Source organism: Homalodisca vitripennis, chromosome 4 (genome assembly GCF_021130785.1).
Source record: "Homalodisca vitripennis isolate AUS2020 chromosome 4, UT_GWSS_2.1, whole genome shotgun sequence".
NCBI classification, from domain to species: Eukaryota; Metazoa; Arthropoda; class Insecta; order Hemiptera; family Cicadellidae; genus Homalodisca; species Homalodisca vitripennis.
Window position 1 is genome coordinate 46552887 of NC_060210.1, and position 21092 is coordinate 46573978.

General features: G+C 32.0%; 1 protein-coding gene across 1 annotated transcript; it reads right to left on the minus strand.

Annotated features, from left to right (window-relative positions):
• Positions 1 to 280: 280 nt before the first annotated feature.
• Positions 281 to 20791, minus strand: LOC124359281. Its single transcript, XM_046811897.1, has 9 exons — positions 20655 to 20791; positions 18115 to 18364; positions 16376 to 16501; positions 15905 to 16058; positions 15283 to 15397; positions 12145 to 12278; positions 6748 to 6901; positions 2909 to 3420; positions 281 to 1841 (listed from the first exon to the last, which is right to left on the minus strand). The coding sequence occupies exons 2-8, from the start codon at positions 18338 to 18340 to the stop codon at positions 3238 to 3240; spliced, it is 1092 nt and encodes a 363-aa protein (XP_046667853.1). The 5' UTR covers positions 18341 to 18364; positions 20655 to 20791; the 3' UTR covers positions 281 to 1841; positions 2909 to 3237.
• Between the last annotated feature and the right edge of the window lie 301 nt (positions 20792 to 21092).

The following is a 21092-nucleotide window of genomic DNA, read 5'->3' on the forward strand; positions in this document are numbered from 1 at the left end:
GCACAACCACATGTTTGATTAATTTAACCACTAGTTTAATTTATTTATATTTATAGTGTGAAAGCATAGAGTAAACTTGATAGTAACAATACTTCTTATTTTAACCTTTTTCTGCAACAGAGGTAGAAAATACCCAGATACAAAAAGTTTTAGTAAAAATATACTTTTAACTGGATCTTTAACAAATATTAAGCATTAGATATAAAATCAGTTACTAGCTTAGTTACTATTTATATAACCTATCTTAGTTATCTTTAGACAAAAGTAGGTTTCTCAGATCTATGTATGTATATATATTTTATTAATCGGAAAACAAGGCAAAATCAACTATGGATCAAAAATTACTAAGACAAGAGTACATTAAATGGTCATAATTATGCACTTTTTGACATATTATTTTCTTGATTGTGCCAATAAATCAAACTCAAAACTGGCATTGGAAATATAATTCACTCGAACCAGAAGTGCTCACACACGTGCAAAGCATACGAAATTATGTACAAAGACACGGGTAACTGCTAGTTATGTAATAACTTAGACCTCCTACCTAACTTGATAAAACATGGAATAAACCATATAAACATATTTATAGTGAGGAATTACTATGCAAGTTACGATAACAAATTGATATTTGGCTCCCGTAGAGAAAGAACCAAGGAACATTTTATGTGAAGCCACTACCTTGGACTTCCCATTACACGAATATGCATGTATCAATAATGACTGGAATTATTGATGGAGGGTGTAATGAAGCTTCTGCCAGTTGACGATTAAATCTGATTTCTGTCAGTCTGTACACAAAATAACTGTCAAATAAGTTAACCTAGGGTTTAAATTTGGTTTATAACTCTACTTACTATGTCTATATCGATATAGAATAGAATATGAAGCCTACCTCACTGACCTGGCGAGTGTTTGACTTTGTTAAGCTTGGTTCTTACTAAACGTTAACACAAGGATAAGTAGATTTTATTTTCTACATTTTTTATCTGAGCTAAGAATTCTTATCAATCCAGAGCAGGTGTTATCTTGAATCAATACAAGAAATGCAGTGCTATATATTTGAATGACTGTATATGCCTTGATATATCTATGCACAGATTACTTCTATCAAAGAACCTATAGTTCATACAACAGTTAGATTTGCATATAAAAATTGTCTTCATATATATATATATATATATATATATATATCATAAATAAATGCGCTATGAAAAGTGAATTAAATATTATAATGTTATGTTAACAATCTCCAAGTAAAGTTTAATCGCCAGGAAGCACCGTGATCAGCTTTATCATATCTCTCTGCTTTGTGCTGAGGCATCATTTTGAACATATAATTAACTAAACTATTCTCAGTAATACGGTCCATGTTCACAATCTATTTTTATGTAATTTTCTTAACCCTTATAAGATTTACAGTGATATATAACTTTTAATATTTTTATTTGAATAGAACTGCTTAGATTTAAAAATGTGTATACATACTTTCCCATAGCAAAGCATCTGAATTAATTTAGCCCTTAAGTGCTGGAAGAGTGCAACAGTAATCTGCCCTGGACGAGATTTATATAATTCTTAAAAATTCCCAATGGCCATGTTAAAATAAAGCTGCATATAATTTATTCAATTACAATGAACTATTTTTTAAATACGCTAGAATATAGACGCTTAAACTAGTGTACAAATGTATAAAATAAACATATGTTCTGATAGAATAAGAATAAATTAAAACTAACGCATCTTCTTACTTACTTTATAGGTATGCTGCTATGTAAGGCACATAACTAAATAAACAAATGTTATTATAAAATCAACATAAAATTCATTTTTCATTAACCCTTTTACTGCCGGCCATTTTTTTTATCGTACCAGTCAAAATTGCCAAGGGGGAAAATCGCTGTTGTGCATTCATTTACAAAAAATGCTGTATCTTTTTTATTTTTCATTAGATTTGCATGAATTTTTACTTTATTTACTCGTATTTAAATGCTGTTTTTTAAATAATAAAAAGAAATTTTAATTTGAAACAAACTCGTTATTTAATTTTAAAAATTATGTAAATAAAAAATAAATAAAAAAATAAAAATTGTGTTTGGCATCTGATAATTTATTTTTAAAATTATACTAAAATTTTGAGCATGATATCATTATAAACTAGAGCAATTGCTTAGAACATATACCAAATTTGAAGGTGCTACCTTGAAACATAGCTGCACTATGAGGATTTTCCCAAAACTGGTAGGCCTCCTCTAGGCCTACCAGTGGAAGTTGAAGGTAAACTTATCTGTGCCACATCCCCCTCTCTATCTAATAACTCCTCATTATCTGATGGTAAGATAAAGTCAGGATCGTCATCAGTGTCATCCACATCACTTTGATTGTCATCAATAGCCCTAACACTAATATCAGAATCGTTCTCGGCATCTGAATCTGACAAATTCTGAAGGAAATTGTCACTCAGTTCGTCTTGCACTTGTACACCACCATCGATTAGACTGTTAAATTATTGTTCCCTCACTCACAGGAGAGTTAGATGTAACTCTTTTACTCATTTTATCCTTGATCAACAAAAGTAACACTTCAAAAAACTTTCGATAACATTGTAAACAACAACAATGAACGAAAATTTCAGTAATCTAACCCGATCATCTGGTTTTGACAGCTGTCTAGGTAGTTCGTCAATTCTAGTCAAAGACGACGAAAATAGAAATCCAAAGTTCTTCAAATGGCTTTTTTCATTATCCTTTCCTCCTAAACAACCAAAATACCGAATATTTCGGCATTTGAACATAACAGTAGCCAGTAACAATAAAAAAAAACAGACGTCCGACATATCGGACGTTGGCGTTTTCGGCAAAAATGCCGACGTCCGATATGTCGGACGTCGGCAGTAAAAGGGTTAAACACAAAACAACACCTCTTTAACAACGAATTTGACAAATTTTGAACAACTGACTCTAAATACATAATTTGATATTCTATATATTTATCTACTTTACAATAGTTTCATATTATTTTTGTCATTTGCCTGTAAACATTAACTGGATACAAAAATGTTGTATGACAAAGTGTACAATAGTGATAATCTCATTCTATAAATGTTGAATAATAGTATTCAATCATTTACTGTATTCAATCATTCTAAAGTCTACAAAAGTAAAAAAATATATACAGAGGTGTAGTTAAATTAGTTTTAAAAGTTATAATCCTTAGACAAAAAATCGACAGATGTAACTAAGTCAGAGAGCTTTGTAATGGTATCCGCTGTTTTTTATGCTCAAACTGTTTGACCTGAACGAGGTGTTGGAGTAGAAGATCTGGAGGTGAAGTTAATGAGAACAGGATCCAACCAAGAATGGCAAACAGACATCTCAAGGTGTTGAGCAGCTGCCAGTCAGACAACAGCTCTTGAGTTTTCTGGAAAATTTAAAAAAATGACACAACTTTGTCATAACTGTAATAATATACCTTACAATGTACAAGATTTTGAGATAGGATTAATTTTATTGTATGGAAAAATATACTTAATATTTAATTGAGATATAAAATATTTAATCCTAGTGAAGAAAACTGTAAATATTTGCCCCAAGTTATCTGAAACAGCTTTGCTTCTGGGACATAGTAATATGGCATTTTTACAGTGGCTTAAGGAAAAACTAAGGAATGAACTCTAACATGCCACAAATAGACAATCTTTCCTGGATTACAGTTCTAAAACAAGACTTCTATTAGGTAAAATCTACTACAAATAATTATTTTGAAATTTTGCATGAATTTAAAAAGGATTTTTCCCTTATACCTAAAGTACATGCTTTTTGATCAAAGTAGCATCTTAGTTCTACACGCATGAGTGTGTGTGTACGTGCACACATGCACAAAATAAACGAAAGGGTGTCACAAACTTCTGTGGATGATAGTATTCATCTTTTTTTTAATGTCATATAAATATAGGTCAAGAAATGTCTTGTTTAGCCGCTAGCCACCATTTTGTATTTTTTTCTGAAACTAGTTAAGCTAAAGAAACCCAATTTGGCACACAGGTTTGAATAAATAAGACTGGAAAAAATGGTGTTATTTTCTTTAATATTTACAAAATGGCACCTATTGAAATTTTGTAAAGTAAAATACCAAAAAGACCAGTATAGTTATAAAAGATTCACTAGATCCAACTATTTGGACATTTTTATTACAAATCCAACAGTATTTGTTCCTAAAACATTTGTCAATGTATAAGCGAGCATGACCATTTTAAAGTACGCTTGCACAAGCCGGAAGCAGCAAACATTTTGTCTTTTGATGGGCATCAGCTGTTTTACATGGGTTATACAAATTTTACAAGACACCGACTATTTTGAAATTTGTATAGCAATTCTAACGGTACTTTTACCAACGAAATCTGTCTACATATAAGCGAGCATAACCACTTTAAAGATATGCTTCCCCAAGCTGGGAACCAAACATGTCACAGTTGAGAGGTATTAGTTGTTTGTTACTCCTGTCTTGTGTAAGCGTATATTTAAAATGGTCGTGCTCGCTTATGTGTTGATGGATTTGTTAAAACATTTTTTATATGTAGCTTTACTATTTGTAGAGATATTAATTTTTTTATAAAAAACACAAAGTGCTGTGGCTTGCAGCTAAAATAGACATTTCCCAAACTATATTTATGGGACACTTTTTGTTTGAAATGACGAGTGCTATCAGCAACAGAAGTTTGTGACACACTTTGTGAACACCCTGTGTAAACCACCCGGCCGCAATCTCTTCTGGTTGAACTGTTTGACATAGAGTAATGAAATAAATCCCTTAACAAATCTTATATGGCAAATATTGCAAAATTGTTTTTGTTGCAGATAAAATATAGGGTGTGTCCGAAAATGGCTGTCACAGGTTCAAATCTCGAAAATTTAAAATAGCAAGATAAGACATGTGCACACCATTTTAATGCTTAAGATCTTTAAATGATGATCAATTTGGTACACAATTTTTGAAAATGTCTCAAGTCTTGTCCAAATAGCAGGAACTTTTGGAATTGGTTGAGTTTTTTTTGTTACTTTTGTACTTAAATTTGCAAGTGTCAAGTTTTGTATTGGAAAAAGCACAACTCTCTAAATTTTAAATTGCAATGATTCTGATTGCCTTCCTTTGGAGCTAAGAGGCTCTTTCAAATTTGTATTTTCTACAGCCACCCCATAATCTTATTCCATAAGAAAAATGTGGGTATACTAACCCATAGTAGGCTATTTTTAAAACTTTGCAGTAAAAAATTTTGCTAGTTCTACAGATCAAAGATACTACTGGCAACTCTGGAATATAGCACGTCGATGTGATCACTCCAAGTCAGCCCTCTATTGAAGTGTATTCCTAGGAACATTGTAGAATTGACTTTCTATATAAGAGAATCGTTCACTATGACCAGTGGTAAATTTTCATTTTCTTGCTGTTAAAAGTTGATTTTGAAATAAAGAAATTTGAAATAAAGTTTCATTTTTATTGTTGATCAAAGGGTTTTTTTCGACAAAGAATTGAATTCATAAATTAATTTCTATGTTGGTTTCTATTTGCAAGTCATTTTTTGACTTACATCTTCAATACGCAGTCATGTCATCTGCGTATTGAATAAGATTTTCACTTATGAATAGTATTTTTCAAATTTTTAACTTAAATAAAAAAATGGAATGAGGCCAAGAATGGATCCCTGAGGAACCCGACAGTTCATTCTTACTTTTATATGAGATTGAGTCTCTATTTGGACACACTAATACCTGTATTCAAGAAAAGAATTAATCCACATGTGTGGTAGTCCCCTAACACCGTAATATTCAAGCTCATGCATGATCGTAGCATGATGAATGCAGTCGAAGACGTTGGACAGGTCTAAGAAGTGACTATCTCTACAGATAGAGTGAATACTAACAAACCCCTCAACCATCAGATCCACAAGCTTGTTTTTTGCATCTATTGAGAAATCATTTTTTTAAAAGCCAAACTGGCAAAGTGAAAACATATTGAACTGTTCCACAAAATTTAACAATCTGTTCAGAAACAGTTTATCAAAAAGTTTACTGAATGCAGGTAAGGTTGAAAATGGTTTATAATTGCTAGTCAGACACGGGATCTCCCTTTTTGAAGATTGGGACAATTTACAATTCACACCACTAGTAACTGGACTGAATGTGTAAACAATAAGATATGACATGATAAAACCAGCTATTGCTACTCCCAGGACTTCCTAACGGGCTTCAGTCAAGACAAAAGAAAACTTAATAAATGCTATTTTAATCACGGTTGTTGATATTTGTTGATTCTTGTAATAACTTGTTTTATGATCTTATGTCCTAAATTCTCAAAATAACTAGTGAGTGAATGTTTTATCTGCCTTATGATAACTGTAAATGTAATTTAAATAGTGAGGGTTCTATAAAAAAATCAAACTTTAATTGGCCACAAAATGTGATAGATTAACACTAAAGACCTCTAGTTTGTGTCATTCTTCTTTTTACAATACCTTTAAAATGAGGTGTCACTTGCTAGGGGTTCCTATTTTAAAATGTTAACCTTAAAATACCCCATTTAAAGGGGAGGGAGTAAAAAATATTCATATGTCAAAAAACTCCTCTGTTGGTCATATAAACATCCCCCAAAGTAAACCACTCCATCTCTATTCATAAGAAAGTTAATGAGGGGGGGGTACTTTTAAGACACCCAGTATATATCCCAAATACAAATTCTTATTTCACTTACCATATGATCTTGGAACAGTGTTTTATTTTGCGGGTAGAGCACGATCATGTCATCATAAGAAGCGCAACTGAGAGTCAGTATGAGTGTCAGAATGTAGACCCCCACGACAATCCATGATGGTTGATAAATGATAGTGTCATGGTCAACTGAAATCCTACAATATGTAACAATGAACATTACACAACTAATAAACAACATATTTTACTTCATGTATTCTTATTTTTAGTTAAGAATAGTAATAGTATTGTTTATAAGTTTGGTAAATTATACAAATAATGGGCGAACCAAAAATATGGACAGTATGTACAAAATCCCTTAGATAATTATCACATAGGTTGTTTGATTTATTAGAATAATACATGCTACTACTTAGGCAATGTCTTTACAAAATAGAAATATTCCAAACAACACTATATATCATTCCCTATTCAGACTATAATAGTATTTTAATTAATTTAACAAAAAATCTCTCACAATACATTTTTTTAAAACAACTAACTCATCAATAATGTTATAAAGTTTTTTTTTGAAAATTGATAACTTGGAAAATAATCAGTAACACTATAACATTTAATTAGAAACACAGTACATCTAGCATCAGCCCAGGCATTATTAATCAGTATTTCATTGAATCTGTTACAGAAATAAAAGAGAATGTAGGCAATATCTCCTGCAGCGGCTCATGTTAAAAGATTGCACAACTACTGTTTCAAGAAAAATGTAGATTTTAGATATTAATGGTGTGAAGGACAATTTATGATAATGAACAAAAATGAATATCCAAAAAACTAGAGTGCTTGGGAGTCAGAGACCTTGTGAGTGCGTGGTTAAAAAGTTACTTTGAGGATCGGACACAAGTCATAGAACTGACAGATTACACAAATAGTGTGTCATGTACAGTGAGGTCTAATCCACTACCAATGTTCAGAGGGATACCTCAAGGGGCTATTCTGGGGCCCGTCTTATTTATATTACTGACAAATATCTTTCCAGGGTATATTCAAGACAAAAATACGGCAACTGTTATGTACACTGATGACACTACCCTACTTGTAAGGAACTGTCCTGCAGAGGGATTTGATCCAAAATACAATAACAGCCTTGAATAAAACATTAAAGTACTGTAAAACCAACGACTTGGCAATAAAACCCCAAAAAATAATCCAAGTGAACTTCAGTACCAGAAGAAGTGATGTACAAGAAATACCAGATATAACCAAAGAAACCAATGTAAGATTCCTTGGAATAACTCTGGACAGCAAGCTATCGTGGAATGACCATGTGAACTGTTTGTGCAAATAACTTGCCTCAGGAGTTTATGTTGTCCGTCAAATGATGCATATCGCTGGCCTACCCACAACCAAGACAGCATATTTTGCCTTTACCGAGTTGCACATAAGATATGGTATAGGAATATGGGGAGGAACATCAGCCACCTCAATAAACAGAATCACTCCTGCAAAAAAGGCAGCAAGAGCTATGGCAAGCCTTAACTTCGCCAGTCATGCAGAGAAGCCTTCATAAATCTAGGCATAATGACAGCAATATCTCTATACTTTCAAGAGGTCATTTTACTTGCTGATAAGTTGAATACACAAAGAGGCTGAGATCATTACTCATACAACACTTGATATCGCTCAAGATTTGCTCTTCCTATACATCGGACCACCCTCCTGGAAAAGAAGCATCCTATGCTGGCCAGAAGCTGGGGAATCTGCTTCCAAACAATTTACAAGCCCTAAAAAAGCTTAAAAAATAACTTATCAACTGACCCTTCTACAGTTTGGGCGAATTTCCAAGATATCTAATGGAACAATGTTAATAAACACATTGTTTTCTATTATTGACGCATGTACTTTTCTTGATAAAAATGTAAATAAAGATTATATGAATATGAATATGAAATGTGAAACCGTTTACCCTTTGTATTAATCACTGATTCTGTGAAACACATGAAATTCTAAGTTGGGAAAGCATGCCAAATGCATGGTCCTACAGCTCCCTATGATGCATAATAACTTTTTAAGAAATAGCACTGAAATGGTGGGAGCCACAATTATTTCTGTTGCCATAACAATCTAAAATGACAACCATAGGAACGAAGGTGCACTTAAGTACTGGCACCGACCACCCGGAGTGTGGGACACTCTAGAATGAATAGCAAAAGCTATAGGATATAACAACCGGGTTGAGTTAAAAATGGAACAAGTGACTTGAGCTTCAGTTTTAACATTTGATTAGGTTATGTTTGTTTATGAGCAGTTCAAAATCAAATTGTACTACATTATAGGGGTTGTTGGCAATTCCAAATTTGGGATGAATGTTTTATTTGAAAAACTGGAATAACGTGTTTTCAAACTTTTTAATGCTAAGTGTCTTTAATTATTTATAGGTTTCTTTTTAAGTGTAACATGAATACAATTAATTGTGTTTCAGGGTGGCCAAGTTCCAAACATTAACCCAATAGGTTAAGTCAGGTTATAGAATATTTATTAGGGAATTGTAAAATTAGTTTTATTATATGTCTAGTTGGCTGTGCATCTGTGATGTTCCAGAAGCATTGCTTTGCTTTCCTTCTTTCTATTTGAGGGGAAAATACTTACTGTATTTAAGGGTATATCCAAAACAATACAAACTGATCTACTGCAAAAAACATTTCTGGAGAAATCAAGTCACTTGGCTTGCTGTATTAGTGAGAAACCCATATCAACACAAAATATGTAAGCCAAGATAAAAAAAGAATAACCTGATGCTCATTATTGTCATATTCATCATTTGAACTTGTTAATGGTTAAAGCAGCATCTTCAAATAGATATGACGGGATGAAAAAAATCTTTATTCATACATTGCATATTCATATACAAAGAATGGTGTCAATGTTAGATATTCTACATCTAATAAAAGTTAGTATAACATAGTAGTGCTTTTACAATTAAAATGTACAAGTTATATACAACTTATTTCACCTGGTTCAGATTTAATATAAAAATATTAAAAGAAAAAAAGAAATACACTGATGAGTATTATTGATTATTGTATACATGTGTTAAAAATTTATAATAAAATACTACATCATGGAGCATTCCGGTCAGAACGGTTCCAGTTCTGGCCTGGCACACCTCTAGTACATAATTAGTTCCATATACCATGTACATAAATGGAGTGTAATCTAGGTGAAGAGGTTTCACCTCAGAACGGTCATTAGCACATAGCCCCCCATTACTATATAGTCTATCCATTTAAAGAGAATTTTGTTTTCAAAAATAGCTTCTCTTCTTAAGCTAAAGTTCAAAAAGTGTGTTTCTGTGGAGCTAAGTAACATATTATTTTTTTGAAAACCACCATTGAAGTGCTTCCAAGTCTAAATTCATTTTAGATTCAATGCCGATCCTCTGCTCTTCTCCATAACAGAGTGCAGTATCATCTGCGAATGATGTGAATTTCCCATAAAAGTTTGCACAACATAGATCATTTATGTAAATTAAAAAAAATAATGGCCCTAAGACAGGCCCTTGTGGTACACCATATTTTATGAATCCCTATCATTCACTGTCACATTTATTCTTACACAATGTTTACGTTCCAACAAATAACTTCTGAACCATGTATGCACATCACCTCTCACACCACAATGATACAATTTACTAAATAATATTTCATGATCCACTGTATCAAAAGCTTTTTGAATATCTAAAAATAAACCACTCACTCGCTTTCCTTCATTCAATCCATTTGATACCCTATCCATAAATTCTAGTAGTGCAGTTCTTGTCTAAAACCAAATATAATTTTACTAAGAAATTTGATTTTTTCTAAATAATTTACTAATTGCTTCTTCATTATTTTTTCAAACCCCTTTGAAAAGGAAGAAAGAAATGGAATTGGCCTATTATTAATATATAACAGCTTTGTACTGCTTTTATAAATTGGGACATAATATTATTAATAACTAATATATTCTCGCAAGTAATATTTCTCTTTAGGCGACTCAATGTGTCCATACAAAAACTGCTTATTTTGTCTTGTATCAGCCCATTCTTAGATATGAGCTGATTATGTAGGGAAATGCAAATTAGATTAATAATATACTTTCCTTCAAATTAATAAGGTCATATTAATAATTAACAATTTACATAATTTAAAACACAGTAAACTTCATTTCTAAATTCTAAAAGTTCAAACTTTCATAAATATTTTGAATTAATTAAATATATTTTTTTTAACCGAAAACTATTAAAATCCCACAGTGATTATCAGTTACACAACACAATGCATAACCTATCGGTATTAACAAATTTTACCAGTTTAGCAAAACACAAAATAGTTACTCTGTAATTTCGCTAAAAATGTAAAATCCTTTGTTATAATCAGTTAAAATATATTACCAAACATATTTCTTAAAAAACATTATGTATGGCTTTTAGACAACCCTTTTTAATTGCTGGAAGAATTCTTTTCCACAAAATGTATAACATTTTAAATTTGATTGACAAAAAATTCTAATGGTTTAACTAATTCTATCTACTGAATAGTATGAAACTAGCGGACCCGGCGCGCTTCGCTGCGCATTTCAATAAGTTTCCCGCGGCTTCGCACGCAATTTCCCGTTGAAAACAGTACACTATATTCACTTATTCATTTTCTATCACATTCTAAACATTGCTGAGATAATTGATAGTCGTTCCTTCGTGAGCTTCTTGGGCGCATTATGAAGGTATGTACCACATTCCTGATACTTCTGTCAAAAAAAAAACAACTAAGGTTGATTTTATAACATTCTTTATATTTGTAGCCAACGTAAGATAGTAATTATGATATCTGCATTGCTCTTCTGATCAAGCATGAGCATGGTTTATATTAAATAAATATTGCAGTTAAAGGTGAATTTTTACGTCAAATTTGAATTGTATTATCTGGATAGTAAAGTCTATGTTTAACAGTGATTGCAGAAACAGTTTAAACAAAATTTGTCGTTTCTCTTAAGCTTACTCTATGCTTTAAAACTATAAGTGTAGTAATTAAATTATATATAAATATATTTTTTGTCGCATTATATATGTTTACAAAGAACAGCTGATTAAAAATTTGAAAAGACTCTTTCACTTAATAACATATGTTTGCTGCAATGCATTTCTTACGGGTATTTCTGTAACCAGTGGGGCGGAATCCTGAATCGGGAAAGGGATAAAAAGTATCCTATAACCTTCTACAGATCAAGACGAACAAATTAAAAAAAAAATTAGGCGAATCCGTCCAGCCGTTTGTGAGTGATGCTGTTACACAAGAACAGTTTCATTTTTATATAATAGATAGTATTGGAACCAGAATTAATGTGGTAAGTATGAATTGATAGAGAATCATTTAAAATTTGAACTAAGTACAAACATAATACTTACCTGTCTAACACAGATATAATACAAACAGCCAAAAGAATGTAAAACAGAAGAGGAGTGAGTTCTGCAAATCTCGAATAGGACTGAAGGAAGAATTTCCTGTCAATATCTGTGCCTCCCCCAACAAGGCTATTCACCTTAAAGCAATCAAAACTTATTAGTAGAAATTTTGAACTAATTGTCTGGTTGAGTGCTCTTTAGTAATTATAACTGTAAGTAAATACAACACATAGTAATATCTTAAGGTAGCATTGGTGTTTTTACTCCTAATTATTCTTAAGAGCCGCCCATTTTAGTAATGGTGGTAATCTTGATTGTAGCTCCATATGAAATATGTTAAAACGTAAAACACATTTATTGGCTTATCTTCAATCATAAAATTAAATAATAATGAGCTCATTTAAAAGTAATGAGCTTTTCAGTTAAAAAAAATATTTTTATTGGTTATTATTTCAATCTCAAACTTTTTAGTATTTTATTGTTTTTATATCTTGAAAATATGCATTTTACAAAAACTAAACAGTGTTAAGATGCATCAGTGCAATGTATGAATTGACAGCTAGGTTGTTTGAGGATGATTCAGACACCAACAGTGTTGTGTCATCGGCATACATTAGAGGGGTACAGTGTGTGCCTAGGTATTTTGGCATGTCGTTCGTCAGAAGGATGAACAGGACTGGCTCCAATACAGAGCCCTGTGGTACTCCCCTACTGATTAGAAGAGGCTTTGATCTTGTTACTTGAGTTATGCCATTTTGTGTGGTTTGTATCTCAACAATTTGATTTCTTCTTGCCTGTCCTTTAACTCCAAGTTGTTCGAGTTTATTAAGAATCAGTTTGTGTGCCAAGCAATCAAAGGCTTTACTGAAATCCAACATGATACCAGCAACCATATTACCTTCCTCCATGGCGTCGATGATGAATTCTGCCAGTTTGATCATAGCTGATGTTGTTGACTTTCCTTTGACAAAGCCTTGTTGATGATGGAATTAGCAGTGGTCCATCAGTCTTTTCAAGACTACTCTTTCGATCACCTTTGAGACTGTTGGAACTAACGATATTGGTCTGTAGTTGCCTGCCTCAGCATGGGATCCACCTTTTAGCTTGGGGTATACCTTGCTTTGTTTTAGGTCTGAAGGAAAATGTCCTTGGCTTAGGGATAGATTTGTTATGCTGACTAGAGGTGGTATTAAAGCTTTTCTACAGTGTTTTAATAGTTTTGCTGAAATTTTGTCGAGTCCGGCTGATATTTTAGGCTTAATGCTTTTTATTATGGCTTCAATGTCTTGTTCGTTAGTGAGATATAGTTGTGTTGTCATAGTTTGAGACAGGTAGGTGAGGGGTAGTTCGTTTTGGGGGTCTTGGTTGTGAGTTGAGAGTATTTTCTGCTATTTTAGTAAAGTAATGGTTCAAATGGTTGGAAACTTTATATGGATCGGTGGTTATTTGTCCTTCTATGTTAAGCAGGAGTTGAGCTGGCTCTTTATTATGACTTTTCCTCTCACTGTTAATAACTTGCCACAGCGCTTTAGACTTATTTTCAGCTTTTGCCACATGATCTGCAGATAATTTACACCTGAGATTTTCAGTTTGATGTCGTAGTCTTTCTTGACTTTGTTCATTTCAGCTTTATCTGCTTCTTTTCCCGTCAGTGTCCTTCAAATTTTTTGTTTCTTCACTGCTGTATGAAGTTTAACATTGTTCCTATAGGGTAAAATTCAACTGGCTCTTCCAGAACTTCTCATGATGTCATAGGTCCTGTCTCATAAATAGTTGTACCCGCCACAGAGCACAGTACTAATATAACTGTAGGTTTCTAGAGACCCAAGAAGTTGTCTTTTGTAAAATGTATCACTGTGTTGTAGAACCTTACAGCAAATATCCTTAATATGTATAAAAATGGGTCAATGATGTACCTGATACGCGGCAAAATTCATACTTACAATTTTTATTCAGTTGTATTCTATTTTGGTTCACTAGGTTATAAAAATCATTAGTGGATATTATACATTTATACGTGTTAGCAATTGACAGGACTGTCCAGACATTGTCCTGCATTTTTGGGAAGGAATATGATATATATATACAGTTATGTCTCTACGCAACGCAACTGTCCGGACAGGACAACAGTCTTGCACACAGCGACTAACGCCCCAAACTGCTCTGTGTCATGCCGTTGCGTGGTTAGTCCACACAGTAAAAACACACATACAAATACTGATAATACGTCTGTTCACAGAACAATAACAAAGGGATTGAGGAATTAGAGTCATAACTAAATCTTCCACCTCTAGGTTGCATCAATAAATATATGTTGTATGCATAAAGTAATGCTGTTAAAGTATTTTTCATGATATTGTAATTACTATGCGATTGGGTTAGTACTAGTTCTTTCATTTTGTTTACACTTGTTTACCATTTTGAAAAGTGTTCAAATATACAGTGCCGATTCCAAATCTTTCAATATTTTGCATCACTTAGTCAGTCTTTTCTTGCAATTGTTTAACATTCATTTTCAAGAATCTCTTTGTATACAAGTCACTGCACTATATTACTTGTACTGTATTAAATTGTATTCTATAGACTACGTTTAACTTAATTATTTGTATTGTATTCTATTCCATTTATTCACTCAATTCCGCATGCTGTAGCAATTATTGAGTATACTTGATATTACATTGTACTTGTAGCTAGTTTAGTTTTATTTACTTGTACAATCCGGTCTTAAACTTGAGTTATTATTGTATTTATGGTGTTTGTCGTGAATAAATAAACAAATAAGTTGTTTCCTAGATAACTATGTGGACAGTTGGCCCACATTTCTAAGCCAAACTGAAGTGTTGATAAGGAAGTTTATTCAATCAAGAACAAGTTTGAAAAGTTTCACAGGTGTTCTATAAGTGCAGCAAGAGCGCTGTAATGCTGGTAACACTACTCGTCAGACAGTACCTCATAGTTTTGGTGGGGAAAGCATCACTGTCTGGACTGTGGCCCGCAGCGAAGGTTTTAAATTATACTATACTATTACCAGTACACTATTTGTATACTATGTAACCCAATGTAATTTATTTCAATGTGAAAATATTTACAAGAGAAATTCAATTATATGAAACAGAATTAGGACCTTAATAATTGACATACCAGAACAAGCTGAAGAAGTGCTACACCACCCAAAAGTCCAAAGCACATGGAACTGATAGGGATGAAAATCTTTTGAACCATAATGGCAACATCTAGTGGAGAATGTTCCTCCAGTCTGAAACCAAGGAAAATTAGAACATTTTAAATATTGATATTTTTACTAATCAACTTTCTTGTTCTATTAAAATCATGCCTACAATATTATAAAACAATATAAAATTAAGTGTTTTAAAATAAAAATAATATGTAATTACCATCTTTAGTTTTTGAAATTAAATTTTATAAAGGTATGATCATGTTAGGTTTTGTTTTTGCCGAAGTAAACATGAATTATCATTTATTTTTTTCATATTCCCATGATAAAACCAATAAATTTCATGTAGCACACTGCAGTTATTCTCACATTCAACGTGCTAAATTTGTCCTGAAGCCTAAAACGCACTGTGTGCACACACACACTTATAAAAAATAATCCTATTTTCAAAATTATCATCTAGCAAAGAGAAAAGAACTAAGAATTTTTAATAAATTTGACTTTGGAATAGAATAAATTGTGACTGTTTTTCTTCTGGATGTTGTATGTTTTAAATGAATATTATGCTGTAAATAAAATAAAATTTACCTGGTTGCTTGATGAGCCCAAAAGTTGTGGTCATTATGAGTAGAAAGTGCCTTGTCACGAGGTATCGGAATAAATTTGGTTTTGTTTTGAACATATATGTTATCTCCACCAATAACTGCAATTGCTCTGTCTCCATTTACTAATGATACTGGTTCTGTAAAAAAAGAACAAAATATAATTATTGTCACACACACACACACGCGCGTGCGCACACGCGCGCACACACACACACACACACACACTTAGGCTATATACTTCAATTTTTTTTTAATACATACAAAAACACTGAAATTTAATTATCCTCTATGAATATTCAGAAAAGGAATTATAGGTTTTGTAAGGTTATCCTTTAAAAATTTAATTTAACGCACTGACTGCGATGGATGCACACTGCTACAGTGCATAAAAAAATATTGAAAAAGACAATGTTAAATTCATTGCTAGCAATGGTTAAGCAGTAATGACCCTCACCTGACTGTCTATAGTTCGGTGAGCGGATTATGTCATCTCGCAGATCTCTCAATACAGCTGTTATTACAGTTGGCGCTGTAGTGTTGTGATTGCTCCCGGTGGTTGCTGATTTCTTTTGGGATTCATCTACATCACATTTACATATTAATTACATACATAACATTATCATATCACTTTTAAAGATGGGAGCACAGGCAGCAAATCTAGATATTTCAATGACCTTAATAAGTTACTGATTCACTAGGTCTGGCTGTCAGATTGGGCTGTGAGCAGTGTTCCAGTGAAACTTCTGTTTTCTACTGTTTTTCTGGAAAGGAACCTTCCAACAAGGAGACAGTTTGGCTGGCCTCACAGTTGCACCTTTTTGTTAGCATCCTACTTGTCTCTAAGTGAATTCTAACTGATTTGTCTATGCACCCAGTTCAAATTTTTAACCTTTAGAATGAAAGCTCCATTCATTTTATATTTGTTTATACCCCATCATAAATATGGTGACTTGAATTCAATGTATTCCAGGTTCAAAGTCATATACTAAGGTAACCCAGGTGAAATCAAACCTGTAACTTACTACCTGGACCAAAATTCCTCAGAAAGCTTACCTTACATCAGAAGCATTAATGTTTATAGAGTGCCTACAAAAAGAACGAATTTATATATTTTCTATGCCTTTTCAATTCATGCTAACATTTATGAATATAATTTAAATACAAAGTTTGAAGGGGGTTTTAAATGTATGATTTAAAAAATCCATCACACTCCATCAAATTATTATTTTTTTGTTTAGTACCATACAAAAATGTAAAGTTAATAAACTAATTTACTGATATGTTTAGTTTTACAATGTAAGTCTTCTTATGCCTAACATTGTCATGTCTGGTAATAGATTCACTATAAACACATCTGTAGATTGGACAGTACCTATTTAGAAACTTTAAGCGTGGAGGATCTATATGGCCTCAAGATGTAGAACAAGTGGTTTTATATTTGTTTTAGGTTTATTGTTGTCGTTTTTACTTTTATAAGTTTATTACTTTTATACTATTTTTTTATAATTCCAGTGCATTTACTGTTTACTGTTACTTATTATGATTGTTATTCCATTAAAATTGTACAGTAGTTGAAACATTTAAAATAATTATAGGCTGTTAATAAATTATCAACAGAAAATGTATTTAATATAAATGATAATCATTTTTTTATGAGCACGTTTATAATGTAGGCTTAATAATTATGGATAATTTCCATGATAATGTCTGAACAAAGTGTAACTGATGAATTATTAATAGTTTAAATATTCCTTCTTCGCTTAACCCTTTCAGTGCTGCAGTATTTACATAGTATCTGATGTGAAATATGCATAAATTGCCAGCAACTACATAAAAGACGATCCGTATTTTATTATTATTTCATATATCACATATTTGATTTAACTAGTCATTTAGTTTACAACATACTCTGACAACCGAATAATTATTTGTCAATATTTAGTAATTGGTTTATAATTTATACCTGCGAAATTGTTGGTTTTGAAGTGGGTTTCTACTTATAACAAATCTTTAAACTTTAGCCCCATGTTATAAATGGAATCTCTAATATATGGTCGGTAGGTAACTAGCATGCTCTCTTTAACATTATTCTTGTCTGAGACTTATCTAAATAAACACAGTAATATAAAGTAATACATACATATTACTTTACTTTATAAGGTAATTTATGAAATGAAAATGTTTTTTAATTACCATTCTGAAACAAGTCAACAACTGCTGAGGTCTTGCAGCTAAGTTGTTCCAATGTTGTTAGTTTTGTCCGAGAAACACTTCTGAAGCTCTTCTGTGACTCTCTTGAACCCTGACTTGCTTGTCTATCATCACTTTCTTCTGAGCTCTCATGTGTTTTTCTTTTCAAGTGTAATTTTGTTTTTTTAATTCCATCACTTTTTGACGGTGCAGAAGAATCAGAAGACATTTTGCATTCCAAAAGATCTGTCTCCTAAAATTAATTAAACAGATACATAGTGAGCTATATAGGAGGATGGAAGGATCTTTGTAGAGAATGAACTGAAGGAATATAAAGGGATAGGAAATATATTGTAACATTGAGAATATTGTACTTGTAGAAGAAAGATAAATACACTGAAGGATTAGGAGAAGGTGATCAAAGAGACATTTTAAGAATAATGAAGGGAATGTTAAGAATGTAGGGAAATATATTCCAGAATGGACAATTATACAATTCAATTCTTAAGGGAAAAAGAATTAAGAAGAAATATAAGAACAGAAAGAAAACAGCAAGGACTCAAACCTAGCAGATTACCATTGAGCCTTATATTCTTAGTAAAACAGCTTCTGAAAAGTTTTCATTGCTTAGTAGTTCTAGTTTTTGTAATTATTTTAATACGACTGTAACACTGTTTATTATTATTAATTGTATTGCTACTTTTGTAGTTATCAATCTATTTCACATGTTTAAACTTCTTGAATAAAAGAAATTGTAAACATAAATGCAAAACAATTGGACGCCATGTAATAGTAATCATAAATTAGGAAATTTAGTGAAATACTAAATATATATATTTAAATAGGCACTGCACAAATGATAAATATACAATAATTAAATCCATAAATTTCGGTAGGCCCTAACTCCTAAATTAAAAGTACTGATCAATTGATGCACAACGTAAACTACAAGTATGCTGTAAAAATTACTAAAATAACACTCACATAATATGGTGACGGGTGGTGTTATTTGTTGCGGTCATGTGGTCAGTATGTGTGTTAAGAGTAATTGAATGTGTTTTCTTGTTCTTAATTTTAAATTTTTCTTGCTTATATACATATAAAAGCTTTTTCTTTTTTACTTTAAGTTTGAAATCCATTTCAATACATAGATTTTTACTTTAAGTTCATTTAATTTTGTATAGGTTAAGCAATTTTGTTATGTTGATATGAGGTTGAGTGGTAGAAAGGGCTTGATAGTTCTAACTCTGCCTCTATAATAAAGGCATTTTTTAATTTCACTTCATTTACATAATGACTAAGTTAAATTAAGGCACCTGAACACAGTGCAGACAACAAGGAGACACTAGGTTCAAAGGCAGACACTATGGTAGAGGGGTGGGGAATACAGTACATTTTTGGAATAGCTAATTCAAAGAATTCACTCGAAACTAACCCGCCAATTCACTCGAAATTTGTTAGAGACCAATTACTAATGACATTGGTAATCTCAGCTTTCTTTCTTCTGTTCATTGTGGGTAGAGTACGATAAACAGACCCGATTTTTATATAAATATTAACAAACGATATTACTTAGTTATAACTTTTGATATAATGAACTGATACTGATTTTTTTAATAATAACTAACTTGTGTCAACTTCAAACACTTTTCATATAAAAAACGTATTGTCTGTTATAAACAATAACGCAGTCGAATGCTCATGGAAGATCGTAAAACAAAGTTTAAAAAATAGCATATCAGCCGATCTGTTTGAAGACCATTTATATATGAGTATTTGTACAGAAGAGAAGTTCAGTTTTCTAGAGGTAATGCTTTGAACAACTTCTTGTCTTAATCATTGCCAGGAGAAAACATAAAGAGTTACGCATATTTCATATTATAGATTTTTGTTATTATTTCATTTTAATTTATGAGTTTTTTCTACTTCAAGTTCTATTGTTTGTTTGATTGTTATAGCTCCTTTATTATTCATGATATTGCCACTATTTGTATTATATTAATCATTCAAATTTCAAATATGATTGTTCTTCTTACTATAGATATGTTGATATAATTGATAGACGCATATTGGATACATGAAAAGTATAGATGATTATACTAATCAATATAAAAACCGGGTCTGTTTATCGTACTCTGCCCTTTATTGTATGTGACAGTATTTGTATGATGATCCTAAAATTAAAACTGAAGTTCTTTCAAACTCTGTTACATTTGTTTCTCAAATGTGGCTGTAATGTTTGGAAACAAAATTCATAAACGGGGGGGGGGGGGGGGTTCTCTTAATTATAGGCCATTTTATCATTATAATTGATTATATGATTATTATAATATGATTGTCTTCATGAAGTAGATTGCCACATATTATTATGACTCTATATATGATCATATCACAATGTAGTGCACTAGGCCTATGTTAGTGTCTCTGAGAGGCACTATAGATAAATAGATATTTTTTTAAATATACATAGAATTCTGATCTATTTATACTGAACTTTTTAGTACATATACCAAAAAGCATACAATAGAATACGGGTAACTTACCTTGGCTCAGTATACAATTATTGACACTGTTCCAGCATCTTCATTTTAACAAACCTCAACCATTCAAATAATTAATTCTATAAACATAAACAACATTGAATTTCACTATGACAACGAGCGCAACGACGTCACACGTCATTCGCAGCTGGGCTATTGAAAAATACCTGCTCTATCCAGCTAGTAACAAAGTTTTGATCATAGAGTAAAAAAGAAAACCTATGAGTCCGGATGCAACTAACAATATATTGTATTATTTACTTTACTTTTTATTATACAATAGTTACATAAGAGATAAATCATTCAATAATAAAAGTGGAAAAAAGGAAAAAATTAAGCGCTCGGACTATCGTCTGAGGAGTGAGAGGCCCAACTTGTAAATATTTTAAAGGTAATAACCAAAGATACTTGGCACAGCCCTAACGTTGGACCTCAGGACTA